The sequence below is a fragment of the Elephantulus edwardii genome, unplaced genomic scaffold (assembly GCF_000299155.1).
Source record: "Elephantulus edwardii isolate Elephantulus edwardi_28Jun2011 unplaced genomic scaffold, EleEdw1.0 scaffold00116, whole genome shotgun sequence".
In the NCBI taxonomy this organism is placed as follows: Eukaryota; Metazoa; Chordata; class Mammalia; order Macroscelidea; family Macroscelididae; genus Elephantulus; species Elephantulus edwardii.
The window spans coordinates 4,827,967-4,845,881 of record NW_006399866.1 but is presented as its reverse complement, the minus strand read 5'-3'; the positions used below and the strand labels follow the sequence as shown (position 1 = coordinate 4,845,881).

The 17,915-nt window shown below is 51.8% G+C and overlaps 2 protein-coding genes across 3 annotated transcripts in view; one reads left to right on the top strand and one right to left on the bottom strand.

Moving 5' to 3' along the window:
* Positions 1-1,848: 1,848 nt before the first annotated feature.
* Positions 1,849-10,971, top strand: FPGS (folylpolyglutamate synthase). Of its 2 annotated transcripts, XM_006892527.1 has the most exons (15): positions 1,849-1,986; positions 3,994-4,122; positions 4,218-4,271; positions 4,360-4,424; positions 5,909-6,023; positions 6,163-6,240; positions 6,362-6,423; positions 6,512-6,614; positions 6,925-7,002; positions 7,224-7,371; positions 7,447-7,536; positions 8,262-8,412; positions 8,581-8,656; positions 9,342-9,408; positions 10,562-10,971. In XM_006892527.1, exons 1-15 carry the CDS (start codon positions 1,849-1,851, stop codon positions 10,969-10,971), a joined length of 1,764 nt encoding a protein of 587 aa, XP_006892589.1. The 2 variants fall into 2 exon arrangements, with proteins under 2 accessions (XP_006892589.1, XP_006892590.1); XM_006892528.1 differs by lacking the exon at positions 6,163-6,240.
* Positions 10,972-12,745: 1,774 nt separating this feature from the next.
* The window catches only part of ENG (endoglin), a 47,500-nt gene continuing 42,330 nt past the window's right edge, over positions 12,746-17,915 (bottom strand). The window contains exons 9-15 of the mRNA XM_006892614.1: positions 15,862-15,999; positions 15,639-15,680; positions 15,031-15,147; positions 14,259-14,507; positions 14,049-14,103; positions 12,996-13,097; positions 12,746-12,870 (exon numbers count right to left, since the gene is read on the bottom strand). Coding sequence (XP_006892676.1) covers positions 12,746-12,870; positions 12,996-13,097; positions 14,049-14,103; positions 14,259-14,507; positions 15,031-15,147; positions 15,639-15,680; positions 15,862-15,999 — 828 coding nt within the window. The remainder of the gene's footprint in view (positions 12,871-12,995; positions 13,098-14,048; positions 14,104-14,258; positions 14,508-15,030; positions 15,148-15,638; positions 15,681-15,861; positions 16,000-17,915) is intronic.

The following is a 17,915-nucleotide window of genomic DNA, read 5'->3' as shown; positions in this document are numbered from 1 at the left end:
CTGTCATGGTGAGTTAGTTGAGTGAAGATATTCAGCAGGAAAATGCCAAGTAACAATGAGATAGCATTTTATAATAGTAGGTTTATGGGACATTCTGGGAAAAGGGTTCTCCCCTCATAAAGAACTAGTATGTTGCAAATCTTACAGTGTTAGGGCGAAAGACTTCTGGGCTGTTCTGCCTTTTTTTATTTGCCTAGAAGCCTTTACTCCTTTGTGCCTGAGGGTCTAACTTCTGTTTCTTAGCTTTGTTGTGAAGATTAAATGAGCTACTCTAGGTAGTCTTTAGAACAGTGGCCTCAAGAAATACTTAAACTTTTGTTAGTAAATGTCTTCAACTCATTGCCCTGAGTCCACTCTGCCTCATAGTGACCCTACAGAAAAAAGTAGAAGTGCCCCATATGGTTTCCTAGGCTGTAATGTTTCCTGAAGCAGAACTGCTACGTCTTTCTCTCATAGAGTAGTTAGTGGGTTTGAATTAACTTTCAGGTAGCAGCTCACTCTAATCCACTGTGCCATTAGGAGTTCCTTACATGTCTTAAAGGGATTCTTGCAGGTGCAGATTACCTAATATGCAAGGCAATCCCAGGCTTTCTTATGTTTACTTACTAATGTGAGGTGAACAATTTCCCTTTTTTTTACCATATCAAAGATTTTGCTTCTAGATATGGCTGGCATCTTTCTCCTAACCCATCCTCCTTCATGCAGAACCAAATTCTTCTTATATGTGCTCAGATAGGGATGAAGTACTCAGTAAGCTAGGTAAGCACAGTCTTAATTGTGCTTATTTACGCCAGTCCTTGGAGAAGGATATCATGCTTGGAAGGGTGAAGGATGGGTCAGCACAGGAGAGGAAGACCCTGAGATGAGATGGATTGCGGAAAGGGGGGCAGGAGTGTCACAGACAGTGAGATTGGCTCAAGATAGGACAGGGTTCAGAGCTATTATTCATAGGGTCGCTATGAGTCTTAGTCGACTCAATGACACATAACAACAACAATGAATCTGTGGTAACATGAATACTTTTTTGAGATGTGGTGAAACTTCAGCAGCAGAAAAAAAAAAAAAATCAAACAATGATGGGATCTTCCCAATTCTTTATTTCAGTATCAAGCTATCTCTGGTTTACACTCAGTGCCAGAAGAAAAGATACAAGGGAGGAGTGAAGTACTCAAATTCCATCAGACCTTTGAAGCGCCTGCCTTTTGCGGGCATAGGTTTCTTCATCTGTTAAAACAGAAGCATGTTACTTTTTTCAGCGTAGTAGTGGGAGCCAAGAAGGTCAAAGACACTTAAGTTGTGAAAACTCCAAACACTCAGGTAGGCCGTCCTCCCATTCTGCAGGCTTTAGTCAGAACGTTACTTCTTCCAGGAAGCCTTCCCAGGGAGACAGGACACTACTGCACAGGTGCAATCAGATTGTCAGATCTTCTCTGTTTGGTCCTGATATCTCCGGGCCAGGATTCGTTGATTTCAAGATATTAGGTCGGGTTTGCCTGAGTATTCTTGGAGCTTATTCTGGCTGGAGTACAGGCTGAGGACTGCTGACTGGGATCGGTTATTTTATGGAGTGCAATCAGATCCTTGGGAGGATAGTGCAAGCTAAGGGAAAAGTCGCACTGCGAGCGTGCCCCTCACAAACATGTAAGCGCCTCCGGGTGGCTCGGCGCCCCGCCCCGCACAAGCATGGCGTCACGGAAGGCGCGCGCTGGCTTCTTATTGCTGTGGCGTGGAGGGGCGGGAGGGATGGAGGATTTAGGACGCGCTGATTGGTCGAAGGCGCGGGGTGCGTAGTCAACGGGGCGGGTCGTCTTCGGGCCGGCCTAGCGTGCCCTCTTGTGTGCGGGGACTATGTCGCGGGCTCGGGGCCACCTGCGCCCGGCCCTGTTCCTGGCAGCGGTCTCTGCACGCGGGGCGACAACCCGGCTCGGGGCGCGGCGCGGGTTAAGCGCGCGGCTAGCGCCACAGGAGCCCGGCATGGAGTATCAGGTCTCTGGCTGGCTCGGCGGGCGGTCATTCCAGGACACGTGGGCCGGGCCTGGGTCTCTTAGCATCCGGGTTGCACTAGTTAGTTAAAGGGGGGAGGGAAACTAGGAGTTTGAGACTTAAGGGATTTGAGGGGCGGGGACGTCCTGGAGGCTCGGAGTGGAGATAAGGATTAGGAAATTAGGCCTGGGCCCAGGATGTGGGAATTCCAGTGCTGTATGTCTGGCTTTAGAGGGTGGGATGGAGAATCCCATGATAGGACTACCCTGCGGTGGCCCCAGGGCTCAACTGGGGTCCTGGAGTTCTGCAGACCCTAGAGTCTGAACTTGCTATGCGAGGTGAGATGAGGGGAGTGGAGAGGCAGAGATTCAGGTGTGTGATTCTGGGGGCGGAGTCTTCTGGGATTCAGAGGATTAAGGATCGGTTTTCCTAGGGTTGTTATGAATTTTAGTCAACGTGACCGCACCTAGCAACAGGGATCCAAGTGCTTTGAAGCGGGTCAGACAAGAATCTGTGGTTTGGGGGAGCCCCAAGCTCAGAATATCTGTAGTCTTTTCTGCCAGCAGGGAGCTCTTGTGGCCCTGTGTGTAGGGAGTTGCCCTGCTCACCCGGAGACTATACCTTTTAGGCCTTTCCAATCCACCAGCTGCTACAAGGAAGAGAAATGGACACTCTCCTCCCCTGCAGTCTACATCCTTGGGAAACTCGCTAGAGGGTCAGTTAGGAGTCTGAGAACCCTTTGGCAATGAGAATCTATCATAGGCTAGTGCTAGTGGGGGGTCCAGAGGAGTTGGCATCTGCTAGCCATTGAAGTCCCAAGGACAAGGACGGGAGACACTACAGCTGAGACCTGAGGGGAAATAAACAGTACCTCCACCCCTGACTGCAGTGGGGACCCACCTCACTCATACCCACCGCCCATCCTGGCTGGTTGGACCCGGGCACACCCTCCCTGCCTCTGAGCCCTTTTCTCTTCCCCACTGGGTGGGTTCTCCACAGAGTCTGAATCTGGATCCCCGTAGGATTGGGTTTGAACACTGCCAGAAATTCCAGAACCCACACATACCCATCTTCTGCATTCAGCCCCCACCCTAGTAGGTGCCCAGTACAGTGATGGACCCCTTTGGAGGGATGAAGGGATGTGTGCAGGTGTGAAGTTGAAGGAGCATGGACTAGAAGGAAGCCTTATGCCATACCATGCCGCTTGCTTGCTTTGCTTGGCATTCCCTGGGTGGGGCTGAGCTGCCCCAGGCTCCCATTTCTGCCAGAGCTGGAAAGATGCCATTTCTGTCCTCTTGCCTAACTGATGCAATAGGGTTGACTTGGCAGATCGCTTGGTTCAGGTAGATTGTATTCCCAGTGGAGCTCTGGTGGAATAGCGCTTAAGGATTTGCACCGTGAAGACCAAGTCTCTCCAAGTCTCTGGTGGTTCAAATCCACCTGAGGTTCTTTGGGAGAAAGACAGGCATTCCCTTCCTGTGGGATTTATAGTCTTGGGAGCCTGCTAGAGGATTAGCAATGAATCAGTTCCAAGTCTACAGCAATGACATTGACTTTTTTGCTTTGAACCCCAGTGATGTCATCCATAGTGAATTATAGCGCTGATCTATCCCCCCTGAGGTTCATATCTCCTGTCAGCTCCTCAGGAGAAAGATGAATTGACACAGTGATTATAACAGTGGGCTCAAGTGTATTGTAGATGGTGAGAATGGCACAGGATAGGGCAAGGTTCAGGTCTGTTGTTCATAGAGTCACTATGAGTCGCGATAACTCAAAGGCACCTAACAACAACAAAGATGGCAAGTCTTAAGGAACTCTGGTAGAGTAGTCCATAGTTTACTTTGTGGTTCGAATCCACTACTCTCTCTGAGGGCAAAAGATAGTTAAGTCTCCTGCTATTAAGATTGAAAGCCTGGGAAACACGCGTCAGAATTAACTCAGTGGCAGTGAGTTTAGGTTTGTTTGAGTTTAGCGAGCCTTAACCTGCCTCCTGGAAACTGTGGTTGGCAGGATGCTGTGCGCACGCTCAACACCCTGCAGACCAATGCTGGTTACCTGGAGGAGGTGAAGCGCCAGCGAGGTGACCCCCAGACACAGCTGGAAACCATGGTTATGTACCTGGTGAGGAGCGGGCTACAGGTAAGCAGGGCTGGTATAATCGGGGCCTGTGACCCCTACCTTTCCACCTCTGTCAGCCCTGTGGCTAAGGTGGGGATTTTATTTTTCTGTCCCAGGTGGAGGACTTGGACAAGCTGAACATCATCCATGTCACTGGGACCAAGGGGAAGGTGAGGGGCAGGACTTGGGGTAGGGTGTCCCTTTAGTGGCTTGATGGGGTGAGGCCTGCTCAAAGAATACATTTTCTTTTCTCTGTAGGGTTCCACATGTGCCTTCACTGAGCGGATCCTCCGCAGCTATGGTCTGAAGACAGGCTTCTTTAGGTACTGTGGTTGGGGGATGGGATGGTAGGTGTCTCCTAGCCTCTGGGAGCCTGTGGGAGTAGCCAGCATCTGGGACCAGGCTCACCTTGGGAGCTCAGCTGCATGTCTCTCTGCCCATCACTTACTCATCTAATAAACATCTAATTAGCACTTACATTATTGATTCAAGTATAACGCCGTCTTTAACTATCATAATGAAAAGATTTTGGATGTGGGAGGCAACTTGACTATTATAAACAAAAGATACAGCTTTTTAACTTAAATTTTATAAATTTTAAATTACATAGATATTAACATTTATTCATGTCTTTGAGAAAAGGAGCAGAAAAACTAGTTTAAGCTAATGATAAAGGTAGTCTATGATGTTCTTGGAGTCTTCTGGTGGAACAAGTGGTTAATATACTTGGCCACTAAAGGAAAGGTTGGAGGTTGGATTCTACTCACATGTACCTTGGAAGAAAGGCCTGGCAATCTGCTTTTGCAATCTGCAAAGTGAGCCACTGAGATGCTTCAGAGCACAGTTCTACAGGGTCGCTGTGAGTTAGGACTGACTCAGTGGCAGTTGGGTTAGTTTTGCCATCCATGACAGGTCAGTTGGCAGAGGGCAGCAGGGAGGCCATCCCCGTGGCTAGCCTTAGCTGCAGCTTGGCCTCAAGGCCGCCCATCCTCTTGGTCACATCCAGACTCAGAGTAGAGATTAGAGGTGGAACACAGGTCCCTCTTCCCTGTGTCATGCAGGCTTCTCTCTAGCCTGTTATTAATAGAGCCATTTGTTCCTTGGGATTGAGACAGTTAAGATTTACCTCTTTTGATCATTTCCGTCAGATGAGCTCCATGAGCATCTCCAACATTTAAGGTCAACATGTGTTTCCCAGGGAGTTCTTTATTTAAAATAAAGACCTGAAGAGAAGGACTCAACTCTAAGGCATCCACCTCTCTCTTAGTCTTTTGCATAAAAACCCTAACCTTCACCGTAGGCCCCTGTGACCCAGCTAAAGAATGCAGCCTGAGCCCAGCAGTTGTGACCCTGCCCTCGAGGCTGAAAGGCAGGCATTGTGGGTACAGATGTTAACAGATGATTGATTAGTGTGTGATGGAGAGGCAGCACTTGAGGGTGGGATGATAATGGAACCCTGGCTGGCTTGGGGAAGGGCGCGTGTTCTGGAGGAAGGGCCAAAGCTGTAGGTGATTCGAAGTGAGCCAGATGAAGTAGGTACAAAGGTCTGGAGATAGAAAGGGGAATGGGAGCTGGAGGATCTAAAAATAAACCAGGTGGAGGGAAGCTCTGAACACTGGCTGAGGGACATGGGAAAGATGGGGCACAGAGATTGGTGGCATCAGGGACTCTCCTGCAAGTGACAAGGCTCTAGTGGAAGAGTGACAGGTCAGCTTTATGTTTCTGAAAGACAAGTCTGACTTGGAGGTGGGGGAAGGCCCTAGGAGGCTTGGGAAGGGTGTCCTCATGACCCCAGATCTCCCGGCAGCTCTCCCCACCTGGTGCAGGTGCGTGAGCGGATCCGCATCAATGGGCAGCCCATCAGTCCTGAGCTCTTCACCAAACACTTCTGGCACCTTTACCACCGTTTGGAGGAGACAAAGGTGCCCCATCCTGGTAGACTGAGGGTGGACAGGGTGGGAAGTGGATGGATCGGTCTGAAGGCCACTGCATGTCAGGGACCCTCTGTCCCCAGAAGAGGGGCGATGGGGCTCCAGACCCTGACATGTTCCTCTGCCACAGGATGACAGCTGTGTCTCCATGCCTGCCTACTTCCGCTTCCTGACCCTCATGGCTTTCCACGTCTTCCTCCAGGAGAAGGTGCGTGCCTCCTGCTCAGAAGTTGGTATTTGAGGCCTTGGGAAGGGCAGTTTCATCAGGTTAGGGGGCTCCCTGTGTCTGCATGGCACTTCGCTACCCTTTGCCCTCTGGTTCTCTGCAGGTGGACCTGGCATTGTTGGAAGTGGGCATTGGCGGGGCTTATGACTGCACTAACATCATCAGGTGAGGACAACTACTTGGGGTGAGGAGTTGGGTACCTCGCCCATTGGCAGGCAGCTCATGTCATTGTCAGCCCTCTTGTCTTCCACAGAAAGCCTGTCGTGTGTGGGGTCTCTTCTCTTGGCATTGACCACACCAGCCTTCTCGGGGACACAGTGGAGAAAATTGCATGGCAGAAAGGGGGAATCTTTAAGGTGACCAGTCAGCCTGGGGCAAGGAGAGGTACATGGAAGGCCTGGGCCTGCCCTTAGGCTCAGGGAAACAGGGCTGGGAGAAGCCATTTGAGTCCTGACTGAGTATGCTGTCCTAGGCATCAACAGGGTGACTCAAGTAAGCTGGGGGTCCTTGTGGCTTCTGTCTTCCCCACTGCAACTTGAAGGACGAAGGGTTTGCATAGTTCTTTGGGGTAGGGGAGGCTAAGTGGACAGCCCAGACCCAGGATACAGGCCCAGGAGTGGGAGAGTGGTGGCCTTGCCTGTCTCACACCGTTCCTGACCCCCACAGTGTGGTGTCCCTGCCTTTACCGTGCTTCAGCCTGATGGGCCCCTGGCGGTGCTGAGGGAGCGCGCCCAGCAGATTGCTGTGAGTCTAATAAACAGGACCCCCTACGGGGAGGCAGCTTATTCTTTCTAGCCACAGTTTGCTCAACTGTGGTGAGGTACCTGGGCCAGCTGTTTGTGCAGCTGAAACAAATCTTGTCTCTGGGAGCTGGGACTTGGTGCATTCTGGTCGGTGAAAGAGGGCCTCCTGGCCAAGGTGGCAGTGTAGCTCCCCTGACCTCTTGCTTTCTGTCTCCCATGCAGTGTCCTCTCTACCTGTGCCCACCACTGGAAGTCCTAGAGGAAGGGGGACCGCCACTGACCCTGGGCCTGGAGGGGGAGCACCAGCGGTCTAACGCTGCCCTCGCCCTGCAACTAGCCCGGTGCTGGTTGCAGCGTCAGAACCACCTGGGTATGTGAGCAGGGCAGGGGCCCCCAGTCCACCAGGGTGCTGAGCACACCCCATCTCACTTTCCAATCACCACAGGCATTGGGGAGCTGAAGGCATCCAGGTTGAGCCTCCGGAGGTCTCTGCCCCTGGCACCCGTGTTCCAGCCTACCTCCCATATGCGGCATGGTGCGTAAGCATCCTCTCACCTGGTCAGGTGTTTCCTGCTTGGGAGGTAGATCAGTTTGCACTGGTGTCTTAAGAGATCCCTAAAGTTATCGGGAATTGTTCCTGATCCAAAAGAAAGATAGACCCCACTGCATGGGGTTATTGTGAGGATGTCAGAAGGTGGTGTGGCTGAGGTGCTGAGCCCAGGCCTGAGGGACAAGCTGTTATTGTCATCATCATAAGACCATGTGGGTCTTCAGAATGACAACATTGTCACTTTATCTCCAAAGCTTTTGACACTTAATGGGGACCTGTAACCATTAAGTCCCTTCAGCAAATGGTTCTAGTGTGCCCACAGTGTGCCAGGCCCCTGTCAGGATTGCTATAGTGTTCTGGAACTAGGCAGATCAGATCCTACCCTCGAGGCACGACTCACTTGTTCTGTGACCTAGCCTCTCAGAGCTAAGGGTCCCTCCGCTATAAGCCAAGAATAGCAGATGGTAGCAATCCTGGTTGCTAGAAGATTCCACCGGGTAAGGCAACCAGAGAGCTGACTAGTACCCAGCAAGAGGCTTATGTAATGACCAGATCCCCAGAGAAGGGGCATCCTTGGGTTGTGGAGTGCTGTGGGCAGGGAGAGCCTGCTCTGGGTTGTATTCCAGTTAGGGGCAGGGATGGGAGTAGACAGGGAAAGGCATTTTTGTGGTGGTGGCTGGAGGGCTGCCTCACCTCCCCTCTGCCCCTAGGACTTCAGGACACAAAGTGGCCAGGCAGAACCCAGGTTCTACAGCGTGGGCCACTCACCTGGTACCTGGATGGTGCACACACTGCCAGCAGCATACAGGCCTGTGTGCGCTGGTTCAGCCAGGCGCTGAAGACTCGTGAAAAGTCAAGCAAGTTAGTGTTGGGCAGAGACAGGGATGGAGACAATGTCTTGGGGATAGAGGTGGGACTGGCCCCCAGCGGAGGGAATTTCAGGCAAAGACTGGAGTGGGAACTCACAAAAAAGGGCAGGTAGAAAGGGACATGAATCATTACCTTTTGACCCTTCCCCTTCTTCCACAGTGGGCCTGAAGTGCGTGTCCTGCTTTTCAATGCTACTGGTGACCGGGACTGGGCAGCCCTGCTGAAGCTACTGCAGGTGAGGGGGGCTCGCCTGGAGATATGGATAGTTTGACACAGCTAATACCTTCTTCTTGAGCTTCATTTTTCTCAGCTTTAAGGTGAGGTCATTCCTCCCTCCTGTGTTTTGAACTGAGGATTAAATGAAGAAGCACCCAATGTGTGGAAAGGCTAACCATTATGATCCTGGGCAAAGGTGTCCCTTTCCTGAGCCTCAGTTTGCCTCTCCGTAAAATGGTGTTACTAAGGGTACCTGCTTCTCAAGTTAGGTTTGAAGAGTCACTGGGTTATAAAGGTGAAAGCCCTTCCTGCTTGGAGAAACAGAGGCTGTCCTCTGCTGTCCCTGAAGTGACTCGTAGGGACCCCTGGTTCTTTACTCTTCACGGACAGGAAGGTTGAGGCTCATCTTTATGTCCCATTTGTTCAGGCAAAGCCTCTCCAGCCTGGATTTGGGGGCTGATCACTGAGGGAGCAAGTCTCCCACGTCCAAATCTCAGTTTCCCCTTCTGTAGAGTGGGCTATGTCTTGGTAGTCCAAACCAGAAAGCAGACCAGGTGTATTGAAGTGGATTAAGGTGTGGTTGGCATGCAGGTTTATGCATTGCAGCCGGGACTTGGCTGAAGGGTATCTCCAGAGATGGGAAGTTAAGGTTGGGGGGATCCTTTCTGACCTCTAACACCACACCCACTCCCTTGTCCTTCCAGCCCTGCCAGTTTGATTATGCTGTCTTCTGCCCCAACCTGACAGAAGTGTCATCCACAGGCAATGCAGGTGAGGTGACAGGCCACAAGGCGAGGTGGACACAGGTAGACAGGTGAGGGCCCGAAGGTGGACTGCACTGTTGGGGGCTGTTGCTGAGAGAAGCACTGGAAGTCTAGTGGACTATATGTTGTTGTTGTTGTTGTTGTTGTTGTGTGCTGTCAAGTCAGAACCAACCCATAGTGACCCTTGAGCGAGTTTTCAGAGACAGTGAATTGCACGGGAGGAGATTGCCCATCCTTCTCCCATGGAGCAGCTGGTAGATTCCAACCATGAGTCTTTGGCATTGCAGAGCAGCTTCTTACCATTAGGCCACCAGAGCTCCCTAGTGGACTGGGCTGCGATGTAACATTTTTGTAGCATCTCTTCACAAGGCACTCTCATAACCATTGTCTCTTGTGACCCTGAGGAGACTTACGTGTAGACTCTGAAGTGTGTTTTTTTGCTGTGGATTGTGGCCAGTAGTGCAGATCCTCAGATCATCCTTCACACTGGATGGAGTCCAGAAATGAGCATTTTCAGCCAGCTTCCCCAGAGATGTTAGACCCAGCTAGTCTAGGGAGTGGACTCAGCTAGTTGTCCATTGTACAGATGAAGGCAGTGAGCCTGGGGAAGTGGTGGTCAGTGGGCAAAAGCCCATCTTTGGGGCTAGATTGCCTACCTCTGCCTCTCCCCAGCTCTGTGACCTTGGGCAAGTCATTGAAACTTTCTTAGCCTCAGATGTCATGCTTGGAAGGATGGTGGATCAAAGGGAGGAAGACTCCCATTGAGATGGATTGACGTGGTGACTGCAGCAGTGGGCTAAATGTTTCAGAGATGGCGAGGATGGCACAGGATACAGGGTTCAGGTTGTCTGTTCATAGGGTTACTGTAAGTTGTATTCAACTAGACAACACCAAAAAATGAAGAGTCTGTCAGGGAGATCTGGTGACCTAGTCAACAGCAAGTTGAGCTGCTAATCCAGAGAGAAAGGTGTGCAGGTTTCTCCCATCACCATTGGCAGCTGGGGAACCGGACGGAGGGTCTGCTGAGAGTGCCACCGACTGGGCAGCACGGAGTGAGGGGTCTGTTGGGGAGGCCTGTAAAGGGCCGGGCACTGAGCAGGTGCTCCTGGTCCTCAGCCCTGCACCTGTTCTCACCAGTGTGCCCATTGCTGTGCCCACAGACCAGCAGAACTTCATGGTGACACTGGACCAAGTGCTGCTGCGCTCCTTTGAACACCAGCAGCACTGGAGCCGCCTGGCTGAGGAGCAGGCCAGCCAGGCCCTGTGGAGGCCCCCTGGTCTGGAACCTAGTGGCTCCCCATCCCTGCTTCCGGCACCCCACCCACCCCACCCCCACAGCACCAGCTCCCTCATATTCAGCTGCATCTCCCACGCCTTACAGTGGATCAGCCAAGGCCGGGACCCCATCTTCCAGTCCCCTAGCCCTTCACGGGGCCTCCTCACCCACCCTGTGGCAGACAGCGGAGCCAGCGTGCTGCGGGAGGCTGCTGCTGTCCACGTGCTGGTCACCGGCAGCCTGCACCTGGTGGGCGGCGTCCTGAAACTGCTTGACCCCTCGCTGTCTCAGTAGCTGTGGCGTTGGGTTGGAAGTGGGACCTTCTTGTGCCCACCCTGTGTTCTGTGAACTCCTGTACTAGGTGCCTTTCTTTCGCTGCTTGCCTGGTCTGTCCACGCCGGCCCACAGACCTGGGCACTGGGCAGAGGGGACCAGAGAAGGGGAGGTTGAAGAGGACACTCTCTGTCTCTGAGCTTAGGGCATCTTTGACTTCATTGCCCCTCCTGTGCCTTGGCTTCTCTCCCAAATATCTCAGCAGCCAGGGGACCTCCTGGTTCTTGACTATTGTCGCAGGTCTGGGAGTCCAGCCCGGCTCCCCCAACACTTCGTCTCCCCCACACCTCGCTGCCTCCTGGCTCGGGCCCAGTGCATTGTGTGAGCTGCCTGGCCAGGCCTAGGGTCCCACCGGGTGCCGGTGATGGATTTCCTCCTTCCAGTGCCTTCTGGGAAAGTAGAGGACCCCTGCCCGGGGGCTCCCTGGGAACAGAGGATTGCTGCAGTAAATTAAAACTTTTTTTTTAAAAGAAATGGTGGGACTTGTGATTTTTCTTGACCTCAGTAGATAAGAAAGATGGGGCTACAGCCAGCAGGTTGTGTTGGAGACTGATTGAGTGGCCTAGGACAAGTCTCTTCTCTCTCAGCCTCAGTTGGCCTGTCTATGAAATGAGACCACAGATAATATTCATTGACCTAGTGCTCTGTGGACTTCACAGAGGCCTTGTGACTGAGTGACCCTGGGACTTGCCCACAGTGGCAGGTTTAGGATCTGAATTGTGAGCTGTTGAAAGCCTGTGTTCACAACAGAATGTCAGTGGAGCCAGCATGTCAGCAGGGCCTCCTGGGTTTCTCACAGCGCAGTCAGACAGATTTACATCCAAGTGAGCCAGTGGCAGAGGAGGGCCTGGTTTTAGTCCAAGCCTGATCTCCTGCTACTGTTTAACCTGAAGATGCCCTACCCATCACCAGGCCAGCCCATGGGGGACTAAGGACAAGAACAGCCCATTCTGTGTCCAGCCTCCTGTACTCGCCCACATATACATCCTACGCCAGACTCTCCCTACTTCACCCAGCCCAGCGCTGGTTCATGGTCTGATTTATTGGTGGTGAGTACACAGGGTGGGTCCTGGGCAGGCAGCTTGGCCACTCCCCATCTGCTGCCCACCTGGTGGCCGTAGAGGGGTCTCAGTGTAGCAGTTAGTTGCAGAGAGAAATTAAGGCCTTCCCTACTGCCACTGTCTGGACTCCTAGGCTGGGGGATCTAGGCATCTGCGTCCTCTGCTGAGCTGTCTCTGCAGGTGTGGAGGCTGCTGGCACCAGGGACACGTGGCTCCATGATGGACAGCCCCACTCCTGTGGAGCAGGTGCTGTCAGCCTGGGTGGGCTGGGCTGAGTCTGGTTCCAGTTCTCATCACCTACGCAGCCCACGCCAGTGAATGCTGGATCCAGGTTCAAAGAACAGGAACTCAGGTCTTAAAACATTGTGGACATACAGGGCAGTGAACTCCCCAGAATCATGGGCAACCAGACCCCAGGCCCACTGGGTTTGAAGATTCTGTAAGGTAGCATGGGGTTAGGGGACCCCAAGGTCCTCCAAGCAGGTGCCCTCACAGGCAGCAGGCGTCTAAGGGGGGCAGGAAGAGCAGGTGCAGTGAGCATGGTCCATCCTTGGTTAAGTGGGAGGGCCTGGGTCCCAAGATGGGTCCTTGGCCAGTGGTTCCCAGCTAGTGGCTGCTCAGTCTCTCCTGCTGGGTGAGGGCCATGTGGGGGCCCCCAGGGTCCAGGTCAGCTGCTATGCCATGCTGCTGGTGGAGCAGGGGGTGCTCTGGGTGCTCCCGATGCTGTGGTTGGTGCTGCTGCTCTCCGAGGATCCAGGGGCTGCCACTGCCACCACAGGCTCCCGTTTGCTGGGAGTCCCTGGGGAGACAGGTCGGAGATTGAAGTCAAGGTCTTAGCCAGAGCTCCCCATTCCCACAGGGGCTTCACCAGGGCCCCCTCGCCCCAGGATGGGGGGTCCTGAGTGCTCACTGTGGGATACTCACGTGTGTGGGAGTAGATATACCAGAGTGCAGCGGTGAGCAGAGCCCCAATGAGGAAGGCACCAAAGGTGATGCCCAGTACAGCAGGCAGGACAAGGCCTCTGTCTGTAACCAAGGAGGGGACAGTTGGGGTCAGCTATTTTGCTGGCCAAGAACCAGGGGCGTTGGTGGCAGCCACGGCTCAGTTCCTCACAATGGTTTCTCCAAGCCTGTCTCTTCATCCAGCACCTGTGCTCATCATGCCCACGCCGAGCTCTGAGCTACAGTTGCTATGACCACAGACCTGGAGGGCTCGCCAGGCCTTTGTCGTCCTGTCTCTGCCTCCCAAGGCTGATGGAATTCTTCCAGGGAGGACAGAGGATCTAATGATGGCAAAGGCAGTGAAGCCTGAGATTCTCATGCTTGCCTGGTGCTGCTATGTGATCTTAGGTCAGTACCTGCCCCCCTCTGGGCTCTTCAGCTCTGCCTTTGGGTTGCTTGAAGCTCCATTGCTCCTATACTCCAGCCTCCTGTGTGATGGCCAGCCAGCCTTTTCTGGGGCCTCTAAGTTCCCTCTCTTCTACACAGTGGGGCTATCAGCCCTGCTCTGTTCTCCTGAGCTGGAGGTGGGCCTCTATCCTTGCCTGAATGGGCAAAGAAATGGGGGTCTCTAACTCTGCTCCTAGTGTTTAGGGAGTCTTCCTGCCTAGTCAGCCAATGCCAAGGGGGAGCTGAACAAAGGGTACACTCTACACTCCAAAGAGCCTCCTGCCCCCTCCAAGATATCTGCCTCCAGGAAGAATCATGCCCCCAGCAGACCCTTGGAATCTGGAAGAGCACTGGAGAGCCAAAGGCATGGGATCCAGTCCTGAAGCCTCTCATGCGCACAGTCTCCATCTGAAAGATGCAGCTGGGGATCCTAGTTTAGGCCGCTGGGGGTCTGGTGGAGCCTTTCCCCATCTCTCCTCCCAAGGCTGCCTTCTCTATGGTCCTTCCCCTACAGCTCTCCAATGCATCACCCCACCATCTGGCTTCCACCACTCAGAGGGAGCTAAAAGAAGCCTAGAGGGAGCTTACCAGTCAGCCCAGGGCTGATGATGTTCAGGTGCATGACAGCGACCTTCTGGACTTTCTGGGGAGGAAGAAGGAGTTTGGTATGTGGCACCGCCTTTGGGAGGGAGCCTCTGGTCTCAGCGGCGTTGGGCCCTGGCTTGCCACAGCCCACTTAGGGTTTGAATCCTGTCTCTGAAACTTCAGCTTGGAGCCTCTGACCCAGGCCTCACTCACCTGGGACCAGGTTTCATGACGAAGGTCTATGGTGCATCTGAGAATGCCAGCCGTGGGTGTGGGCACGATGTAGCCACGGAGGAGGAAGCTAAACCGAGGGTCTTTATTAGGGCCTAAGGGCAGCAGGCTTACACAGCTGCCCTTGGGTGTGTTGTTATGGATGAGTTCCATGACGTTTGCCTCAGGTCCTAAATCCAAGGAGCAGCTGTTTATGTGGTGCTCAATCGTAGAGGACAGGGACATGGTCACCTGTAGGGGTAGGTGAGAAGAAGAGGCAGTCAATTCCTCTTAACACTCCACCAACTCATGAAATAAGTTAGAATGAGTTCCTGCCCCCAAGGCCTAATGGTGGAAGATCCGGTGTGGAGCAGACAGAAATGATATCCATTATTATTATGCATGGCCTCTGCCCGTCCTCCCTCCATCCTTCATCCTGGCTCCTTCCTGCCTATTACGACAACAACAACAACTCAAGTGAGTTGCTGTTAAGTGGGAGCTGACACATAGAGGACCCTCCAGCAGATTTTCAGAGACTGTAAATCACGCAGGAGACTTCCCACCTTCCTCCTGCAGAGCAGCTGGTGGATTCAGCCTCCTTTGGGTTGGCAGTGCAAGTCCTTATCCACTAGACCACCAGAGGCCCTTTCTGGTGGAAGCCCGATTCTCATCTTCCCTGTACTAATAGTGGGGGTGGGGAGGTGAAGGTGGGAAAGGCCCAGGAGAAATTCCAGGAGCTGGTGGGCCTGAAGCAGTGATGAGGTGAATCCAGTACCTGAACAAAGCCCTGCTGGCCCAGCTCGATGGTATTGGAGGCCTGCTGAAAGTGCTGGCTGAGGTAGAAGCCCAGCTGGATGGAGACGCTGTCCATATTGATGCAGTGCACCTCTTTCTGGGGGGGTTGGAGGGTGGGAAGGACACTCGGTAAGTCTGGAAGGGACCATAGCAGATGCTTCACCCTCAAATTTATCTTTCTTCTTTGTACATGAATATTTGCCAGATTGCACTCTATATCAGGTCTGCATAAACTGCTTTTCAGGCTTCATCTCAATGACTGTTTATATGTGACCTCATGGAGTGGAGTCCTTTCTTAGGCCATTTTTTACAGACATTTGGGTTCAGAAAGCTTAAACAATTAGCCTAAGACCACACATCCAGTATGTGCTAGAGTGCTCTGCTCTGACTTGAGGCTAAGAATGCCATGTTAAGCAGTACTGCTCCCATTGTGCAGAAGGGGAGACTGAGGCATGCCAGAGACACATGGTTTGTCAGGATCAGGGCATGAGGTTTCCTGAGGTCTGCTCCCTCCCACACTGGGAAAGGACCCCAGCCCAGCTAAGAGACCCTGGACTAGGCAGACAGCACACCAACTGCCCATCTTACCCTCTCTGGTGGTGATAAGTTTGCCGGGAAGTTGATGATCACCTGCAAGGACAGAGCCAAGGGGTGATCAGAACCAACAGAGACCCCACTGGGCATCCCACTCAATGCACATATTTGATAAATGGGGAAACGGAACCAAGTAATGGACTAAACTTGCCTGTGTTCCCTCTGAGCCTGGAGGGTCAGGGAGGCTCCCAGAGGGAGTCACTGGTCCAGCTCTTACCTCATTGCTGATCATGTTTTCCGTCTTTTTTGTGCCACACGTGGAGAAAGTGCTGTGCAGAACAAACTCATTCGGGCTGTCTTGAGCCTCACAGCTGGGGTCCCGGAAGGTTAGTCTGGTGATGAAGCACTGCATAGCCTGGGTCATGAGGAGAGGAACAGCGGTCATTAGGAGATGCTGAGCTCCTTGGAGACCATTCAACACACCCCAGCACCAAAGACTGCCCATGGCCAGTGATCACAAATCGTAGCCATTTCTCTTCTACTCTCTCCATTTGATGTAATACTTTTCTTGAGCTTGACTTATCTTTTTTGCTTAATCAATGTTAAAGGCACTTTAGTGGTGGTGCTGTGGCAAATGCATCTGACTACTAACCAAAAGGTCAGAGATTCAAACCTGCTAGCTGCCCTGTGGGGAAAAGATGAGGCAGTCTGCTTCTGTGGACACTTGAAACCAGTAGAATAGTGCTACTCTCTTCTGCAGGGCTGTGATAAGGCAGATTGATCAACCTGATTGCAGTGAGCTCAGTTTTAGTGAAACAATAATATCGGTGATAATATCTGGTGGCCTAGTGGCAAGAAGCTGCGCTGCAATCCCAAAGGCTTGTGGTTTGAGGCCAGCATCTGCTCTGTGGGAGAAGGATGGGCAGTCTCCCTCCTGTGTGATTAACTGCCTCTGAAAACCCATCGGAGGGTAAGCTGTGGGTTGGTTTCAACTCAGTGGTAAACAACAACAACACTGGTGAACGAATTTGACTTGCTACTGCTTATTGTTTTTTTCCAGTGTCACTCAGTAATTGCCATTAAGTCAGAACTGACTCAGCTGACCTTCCAGTGAGTTTCTGAGGCTGTGAATCTGATGAGAGGAGATTGAGATTGCCTATCTGTATCCTATGGAGCCACTGGTGGATTTGAACTGCCAGAGAGGGTTAGTAACGCTATAGACTAGGCCAACACAGCTTCCTTTTCTAATATGTATATGTGGTATCAGTGAATTATTTTAAAAATTGGCTTTACTCTGCACTGTGTCAGCCCCTGCTGGTCATATGGTCTCCAGCTACCTTAACAGCAAACTCATGGTCTTGCAAATCATTGACAGCTGTAGGACCAATATAAGAGAGCACTTTCCACACTGAAAAACAGTGGTGCAGAGAAGGTGAAGTGACTGGCACTGTTATGAAGAGACTGGCAATGTATAACCAGAGGAATCCTGGAGATGGAACCACAGTTAAAGATTTTGCTTGCTGGATGATTGAAAGAAAAGCTGTCTTATAACTGCTCTAAGATAAAGTTTGCTTGCTGAATGACTGAGGAAACTAGAGGCTTCTTGCATTTGTGTTGCTGAACTGAGCCTGGACTTTCACTACTTGAGGAATGGTGTTTTGTTAATCTGGTCTGAGACTGCTAGACTAAACCTGGACTTACATTGTGTGGTATTCTTTGCCTCCCCGATTCCCTTGTCTATTTCCCTAATAATGAGTAGTAAAGTTTGTGAGTCAAGTTGATAAATAGTGTCAAGTTAAAATGCTGAGTCAAATAGAGTCAAGTTAAAACATGAGTAAAATGTGTGAGTCAAGTTGCAATGAACATTGGATCCAATGATTCATAGAAGTAGGTGCACGAGCCTGAGGGGTGGCATATCTGACCATGGAGCTATTTGTATGGTACTCTGGATATTATTGATGGGGACACTTCCCCTTTATGAAGCAGGCAGAGGTCAGCCTCTGCCACCTTCATACTGAATCTGCAACAATAATATACATATTATTGTTATTATATGCCATTGAATTAGAACTGATTGATAGTTGGCTCTTCAGCAGGTTTTCAGAGGCAGTTAATTACATAGGAGGATATTGCCCATCCTTCTCCCATGGAGCAGTTGGTGGATTTGAACTGCATGCCTTTGAGATTGTAGCACATCTTCTTACCAATAGGCTCACTAATTATAGAAATAGAAATATGAGCACCATAACAAGATAAAGGTAAAGAATCCAATAGAAAAATGGGCACAGGATATGAACAGGCACTTCACCGAAGACGACATTCAGATGGCTA

Excerpts from the sequence above, each read along its gene's own strand:
- FPGS (XM_006892527.1), top strand. The coding sequence starts at position 1,849 with ATGTCGCGGGCTCGGGGCCACCTGCGCCCGGCCCTGTTCCTGGCAGCG. Across the intron at positions 4,272-4,359 it reads TCACTGGGACCAAGGGGAAG|GGTTCCACATGTGCCTTCAC; the intron begins GTGAGGGGCAGG and ends TTTTCTCTGTAG. Across the intron at positions 6,615-6,924 it reads AGAAAGGGGGAATCTTTAAG|TGTGGTGTCCCTGCCTTTAC; the intron begins GTGACCAGTCAG and ends TGACCCCCACAG.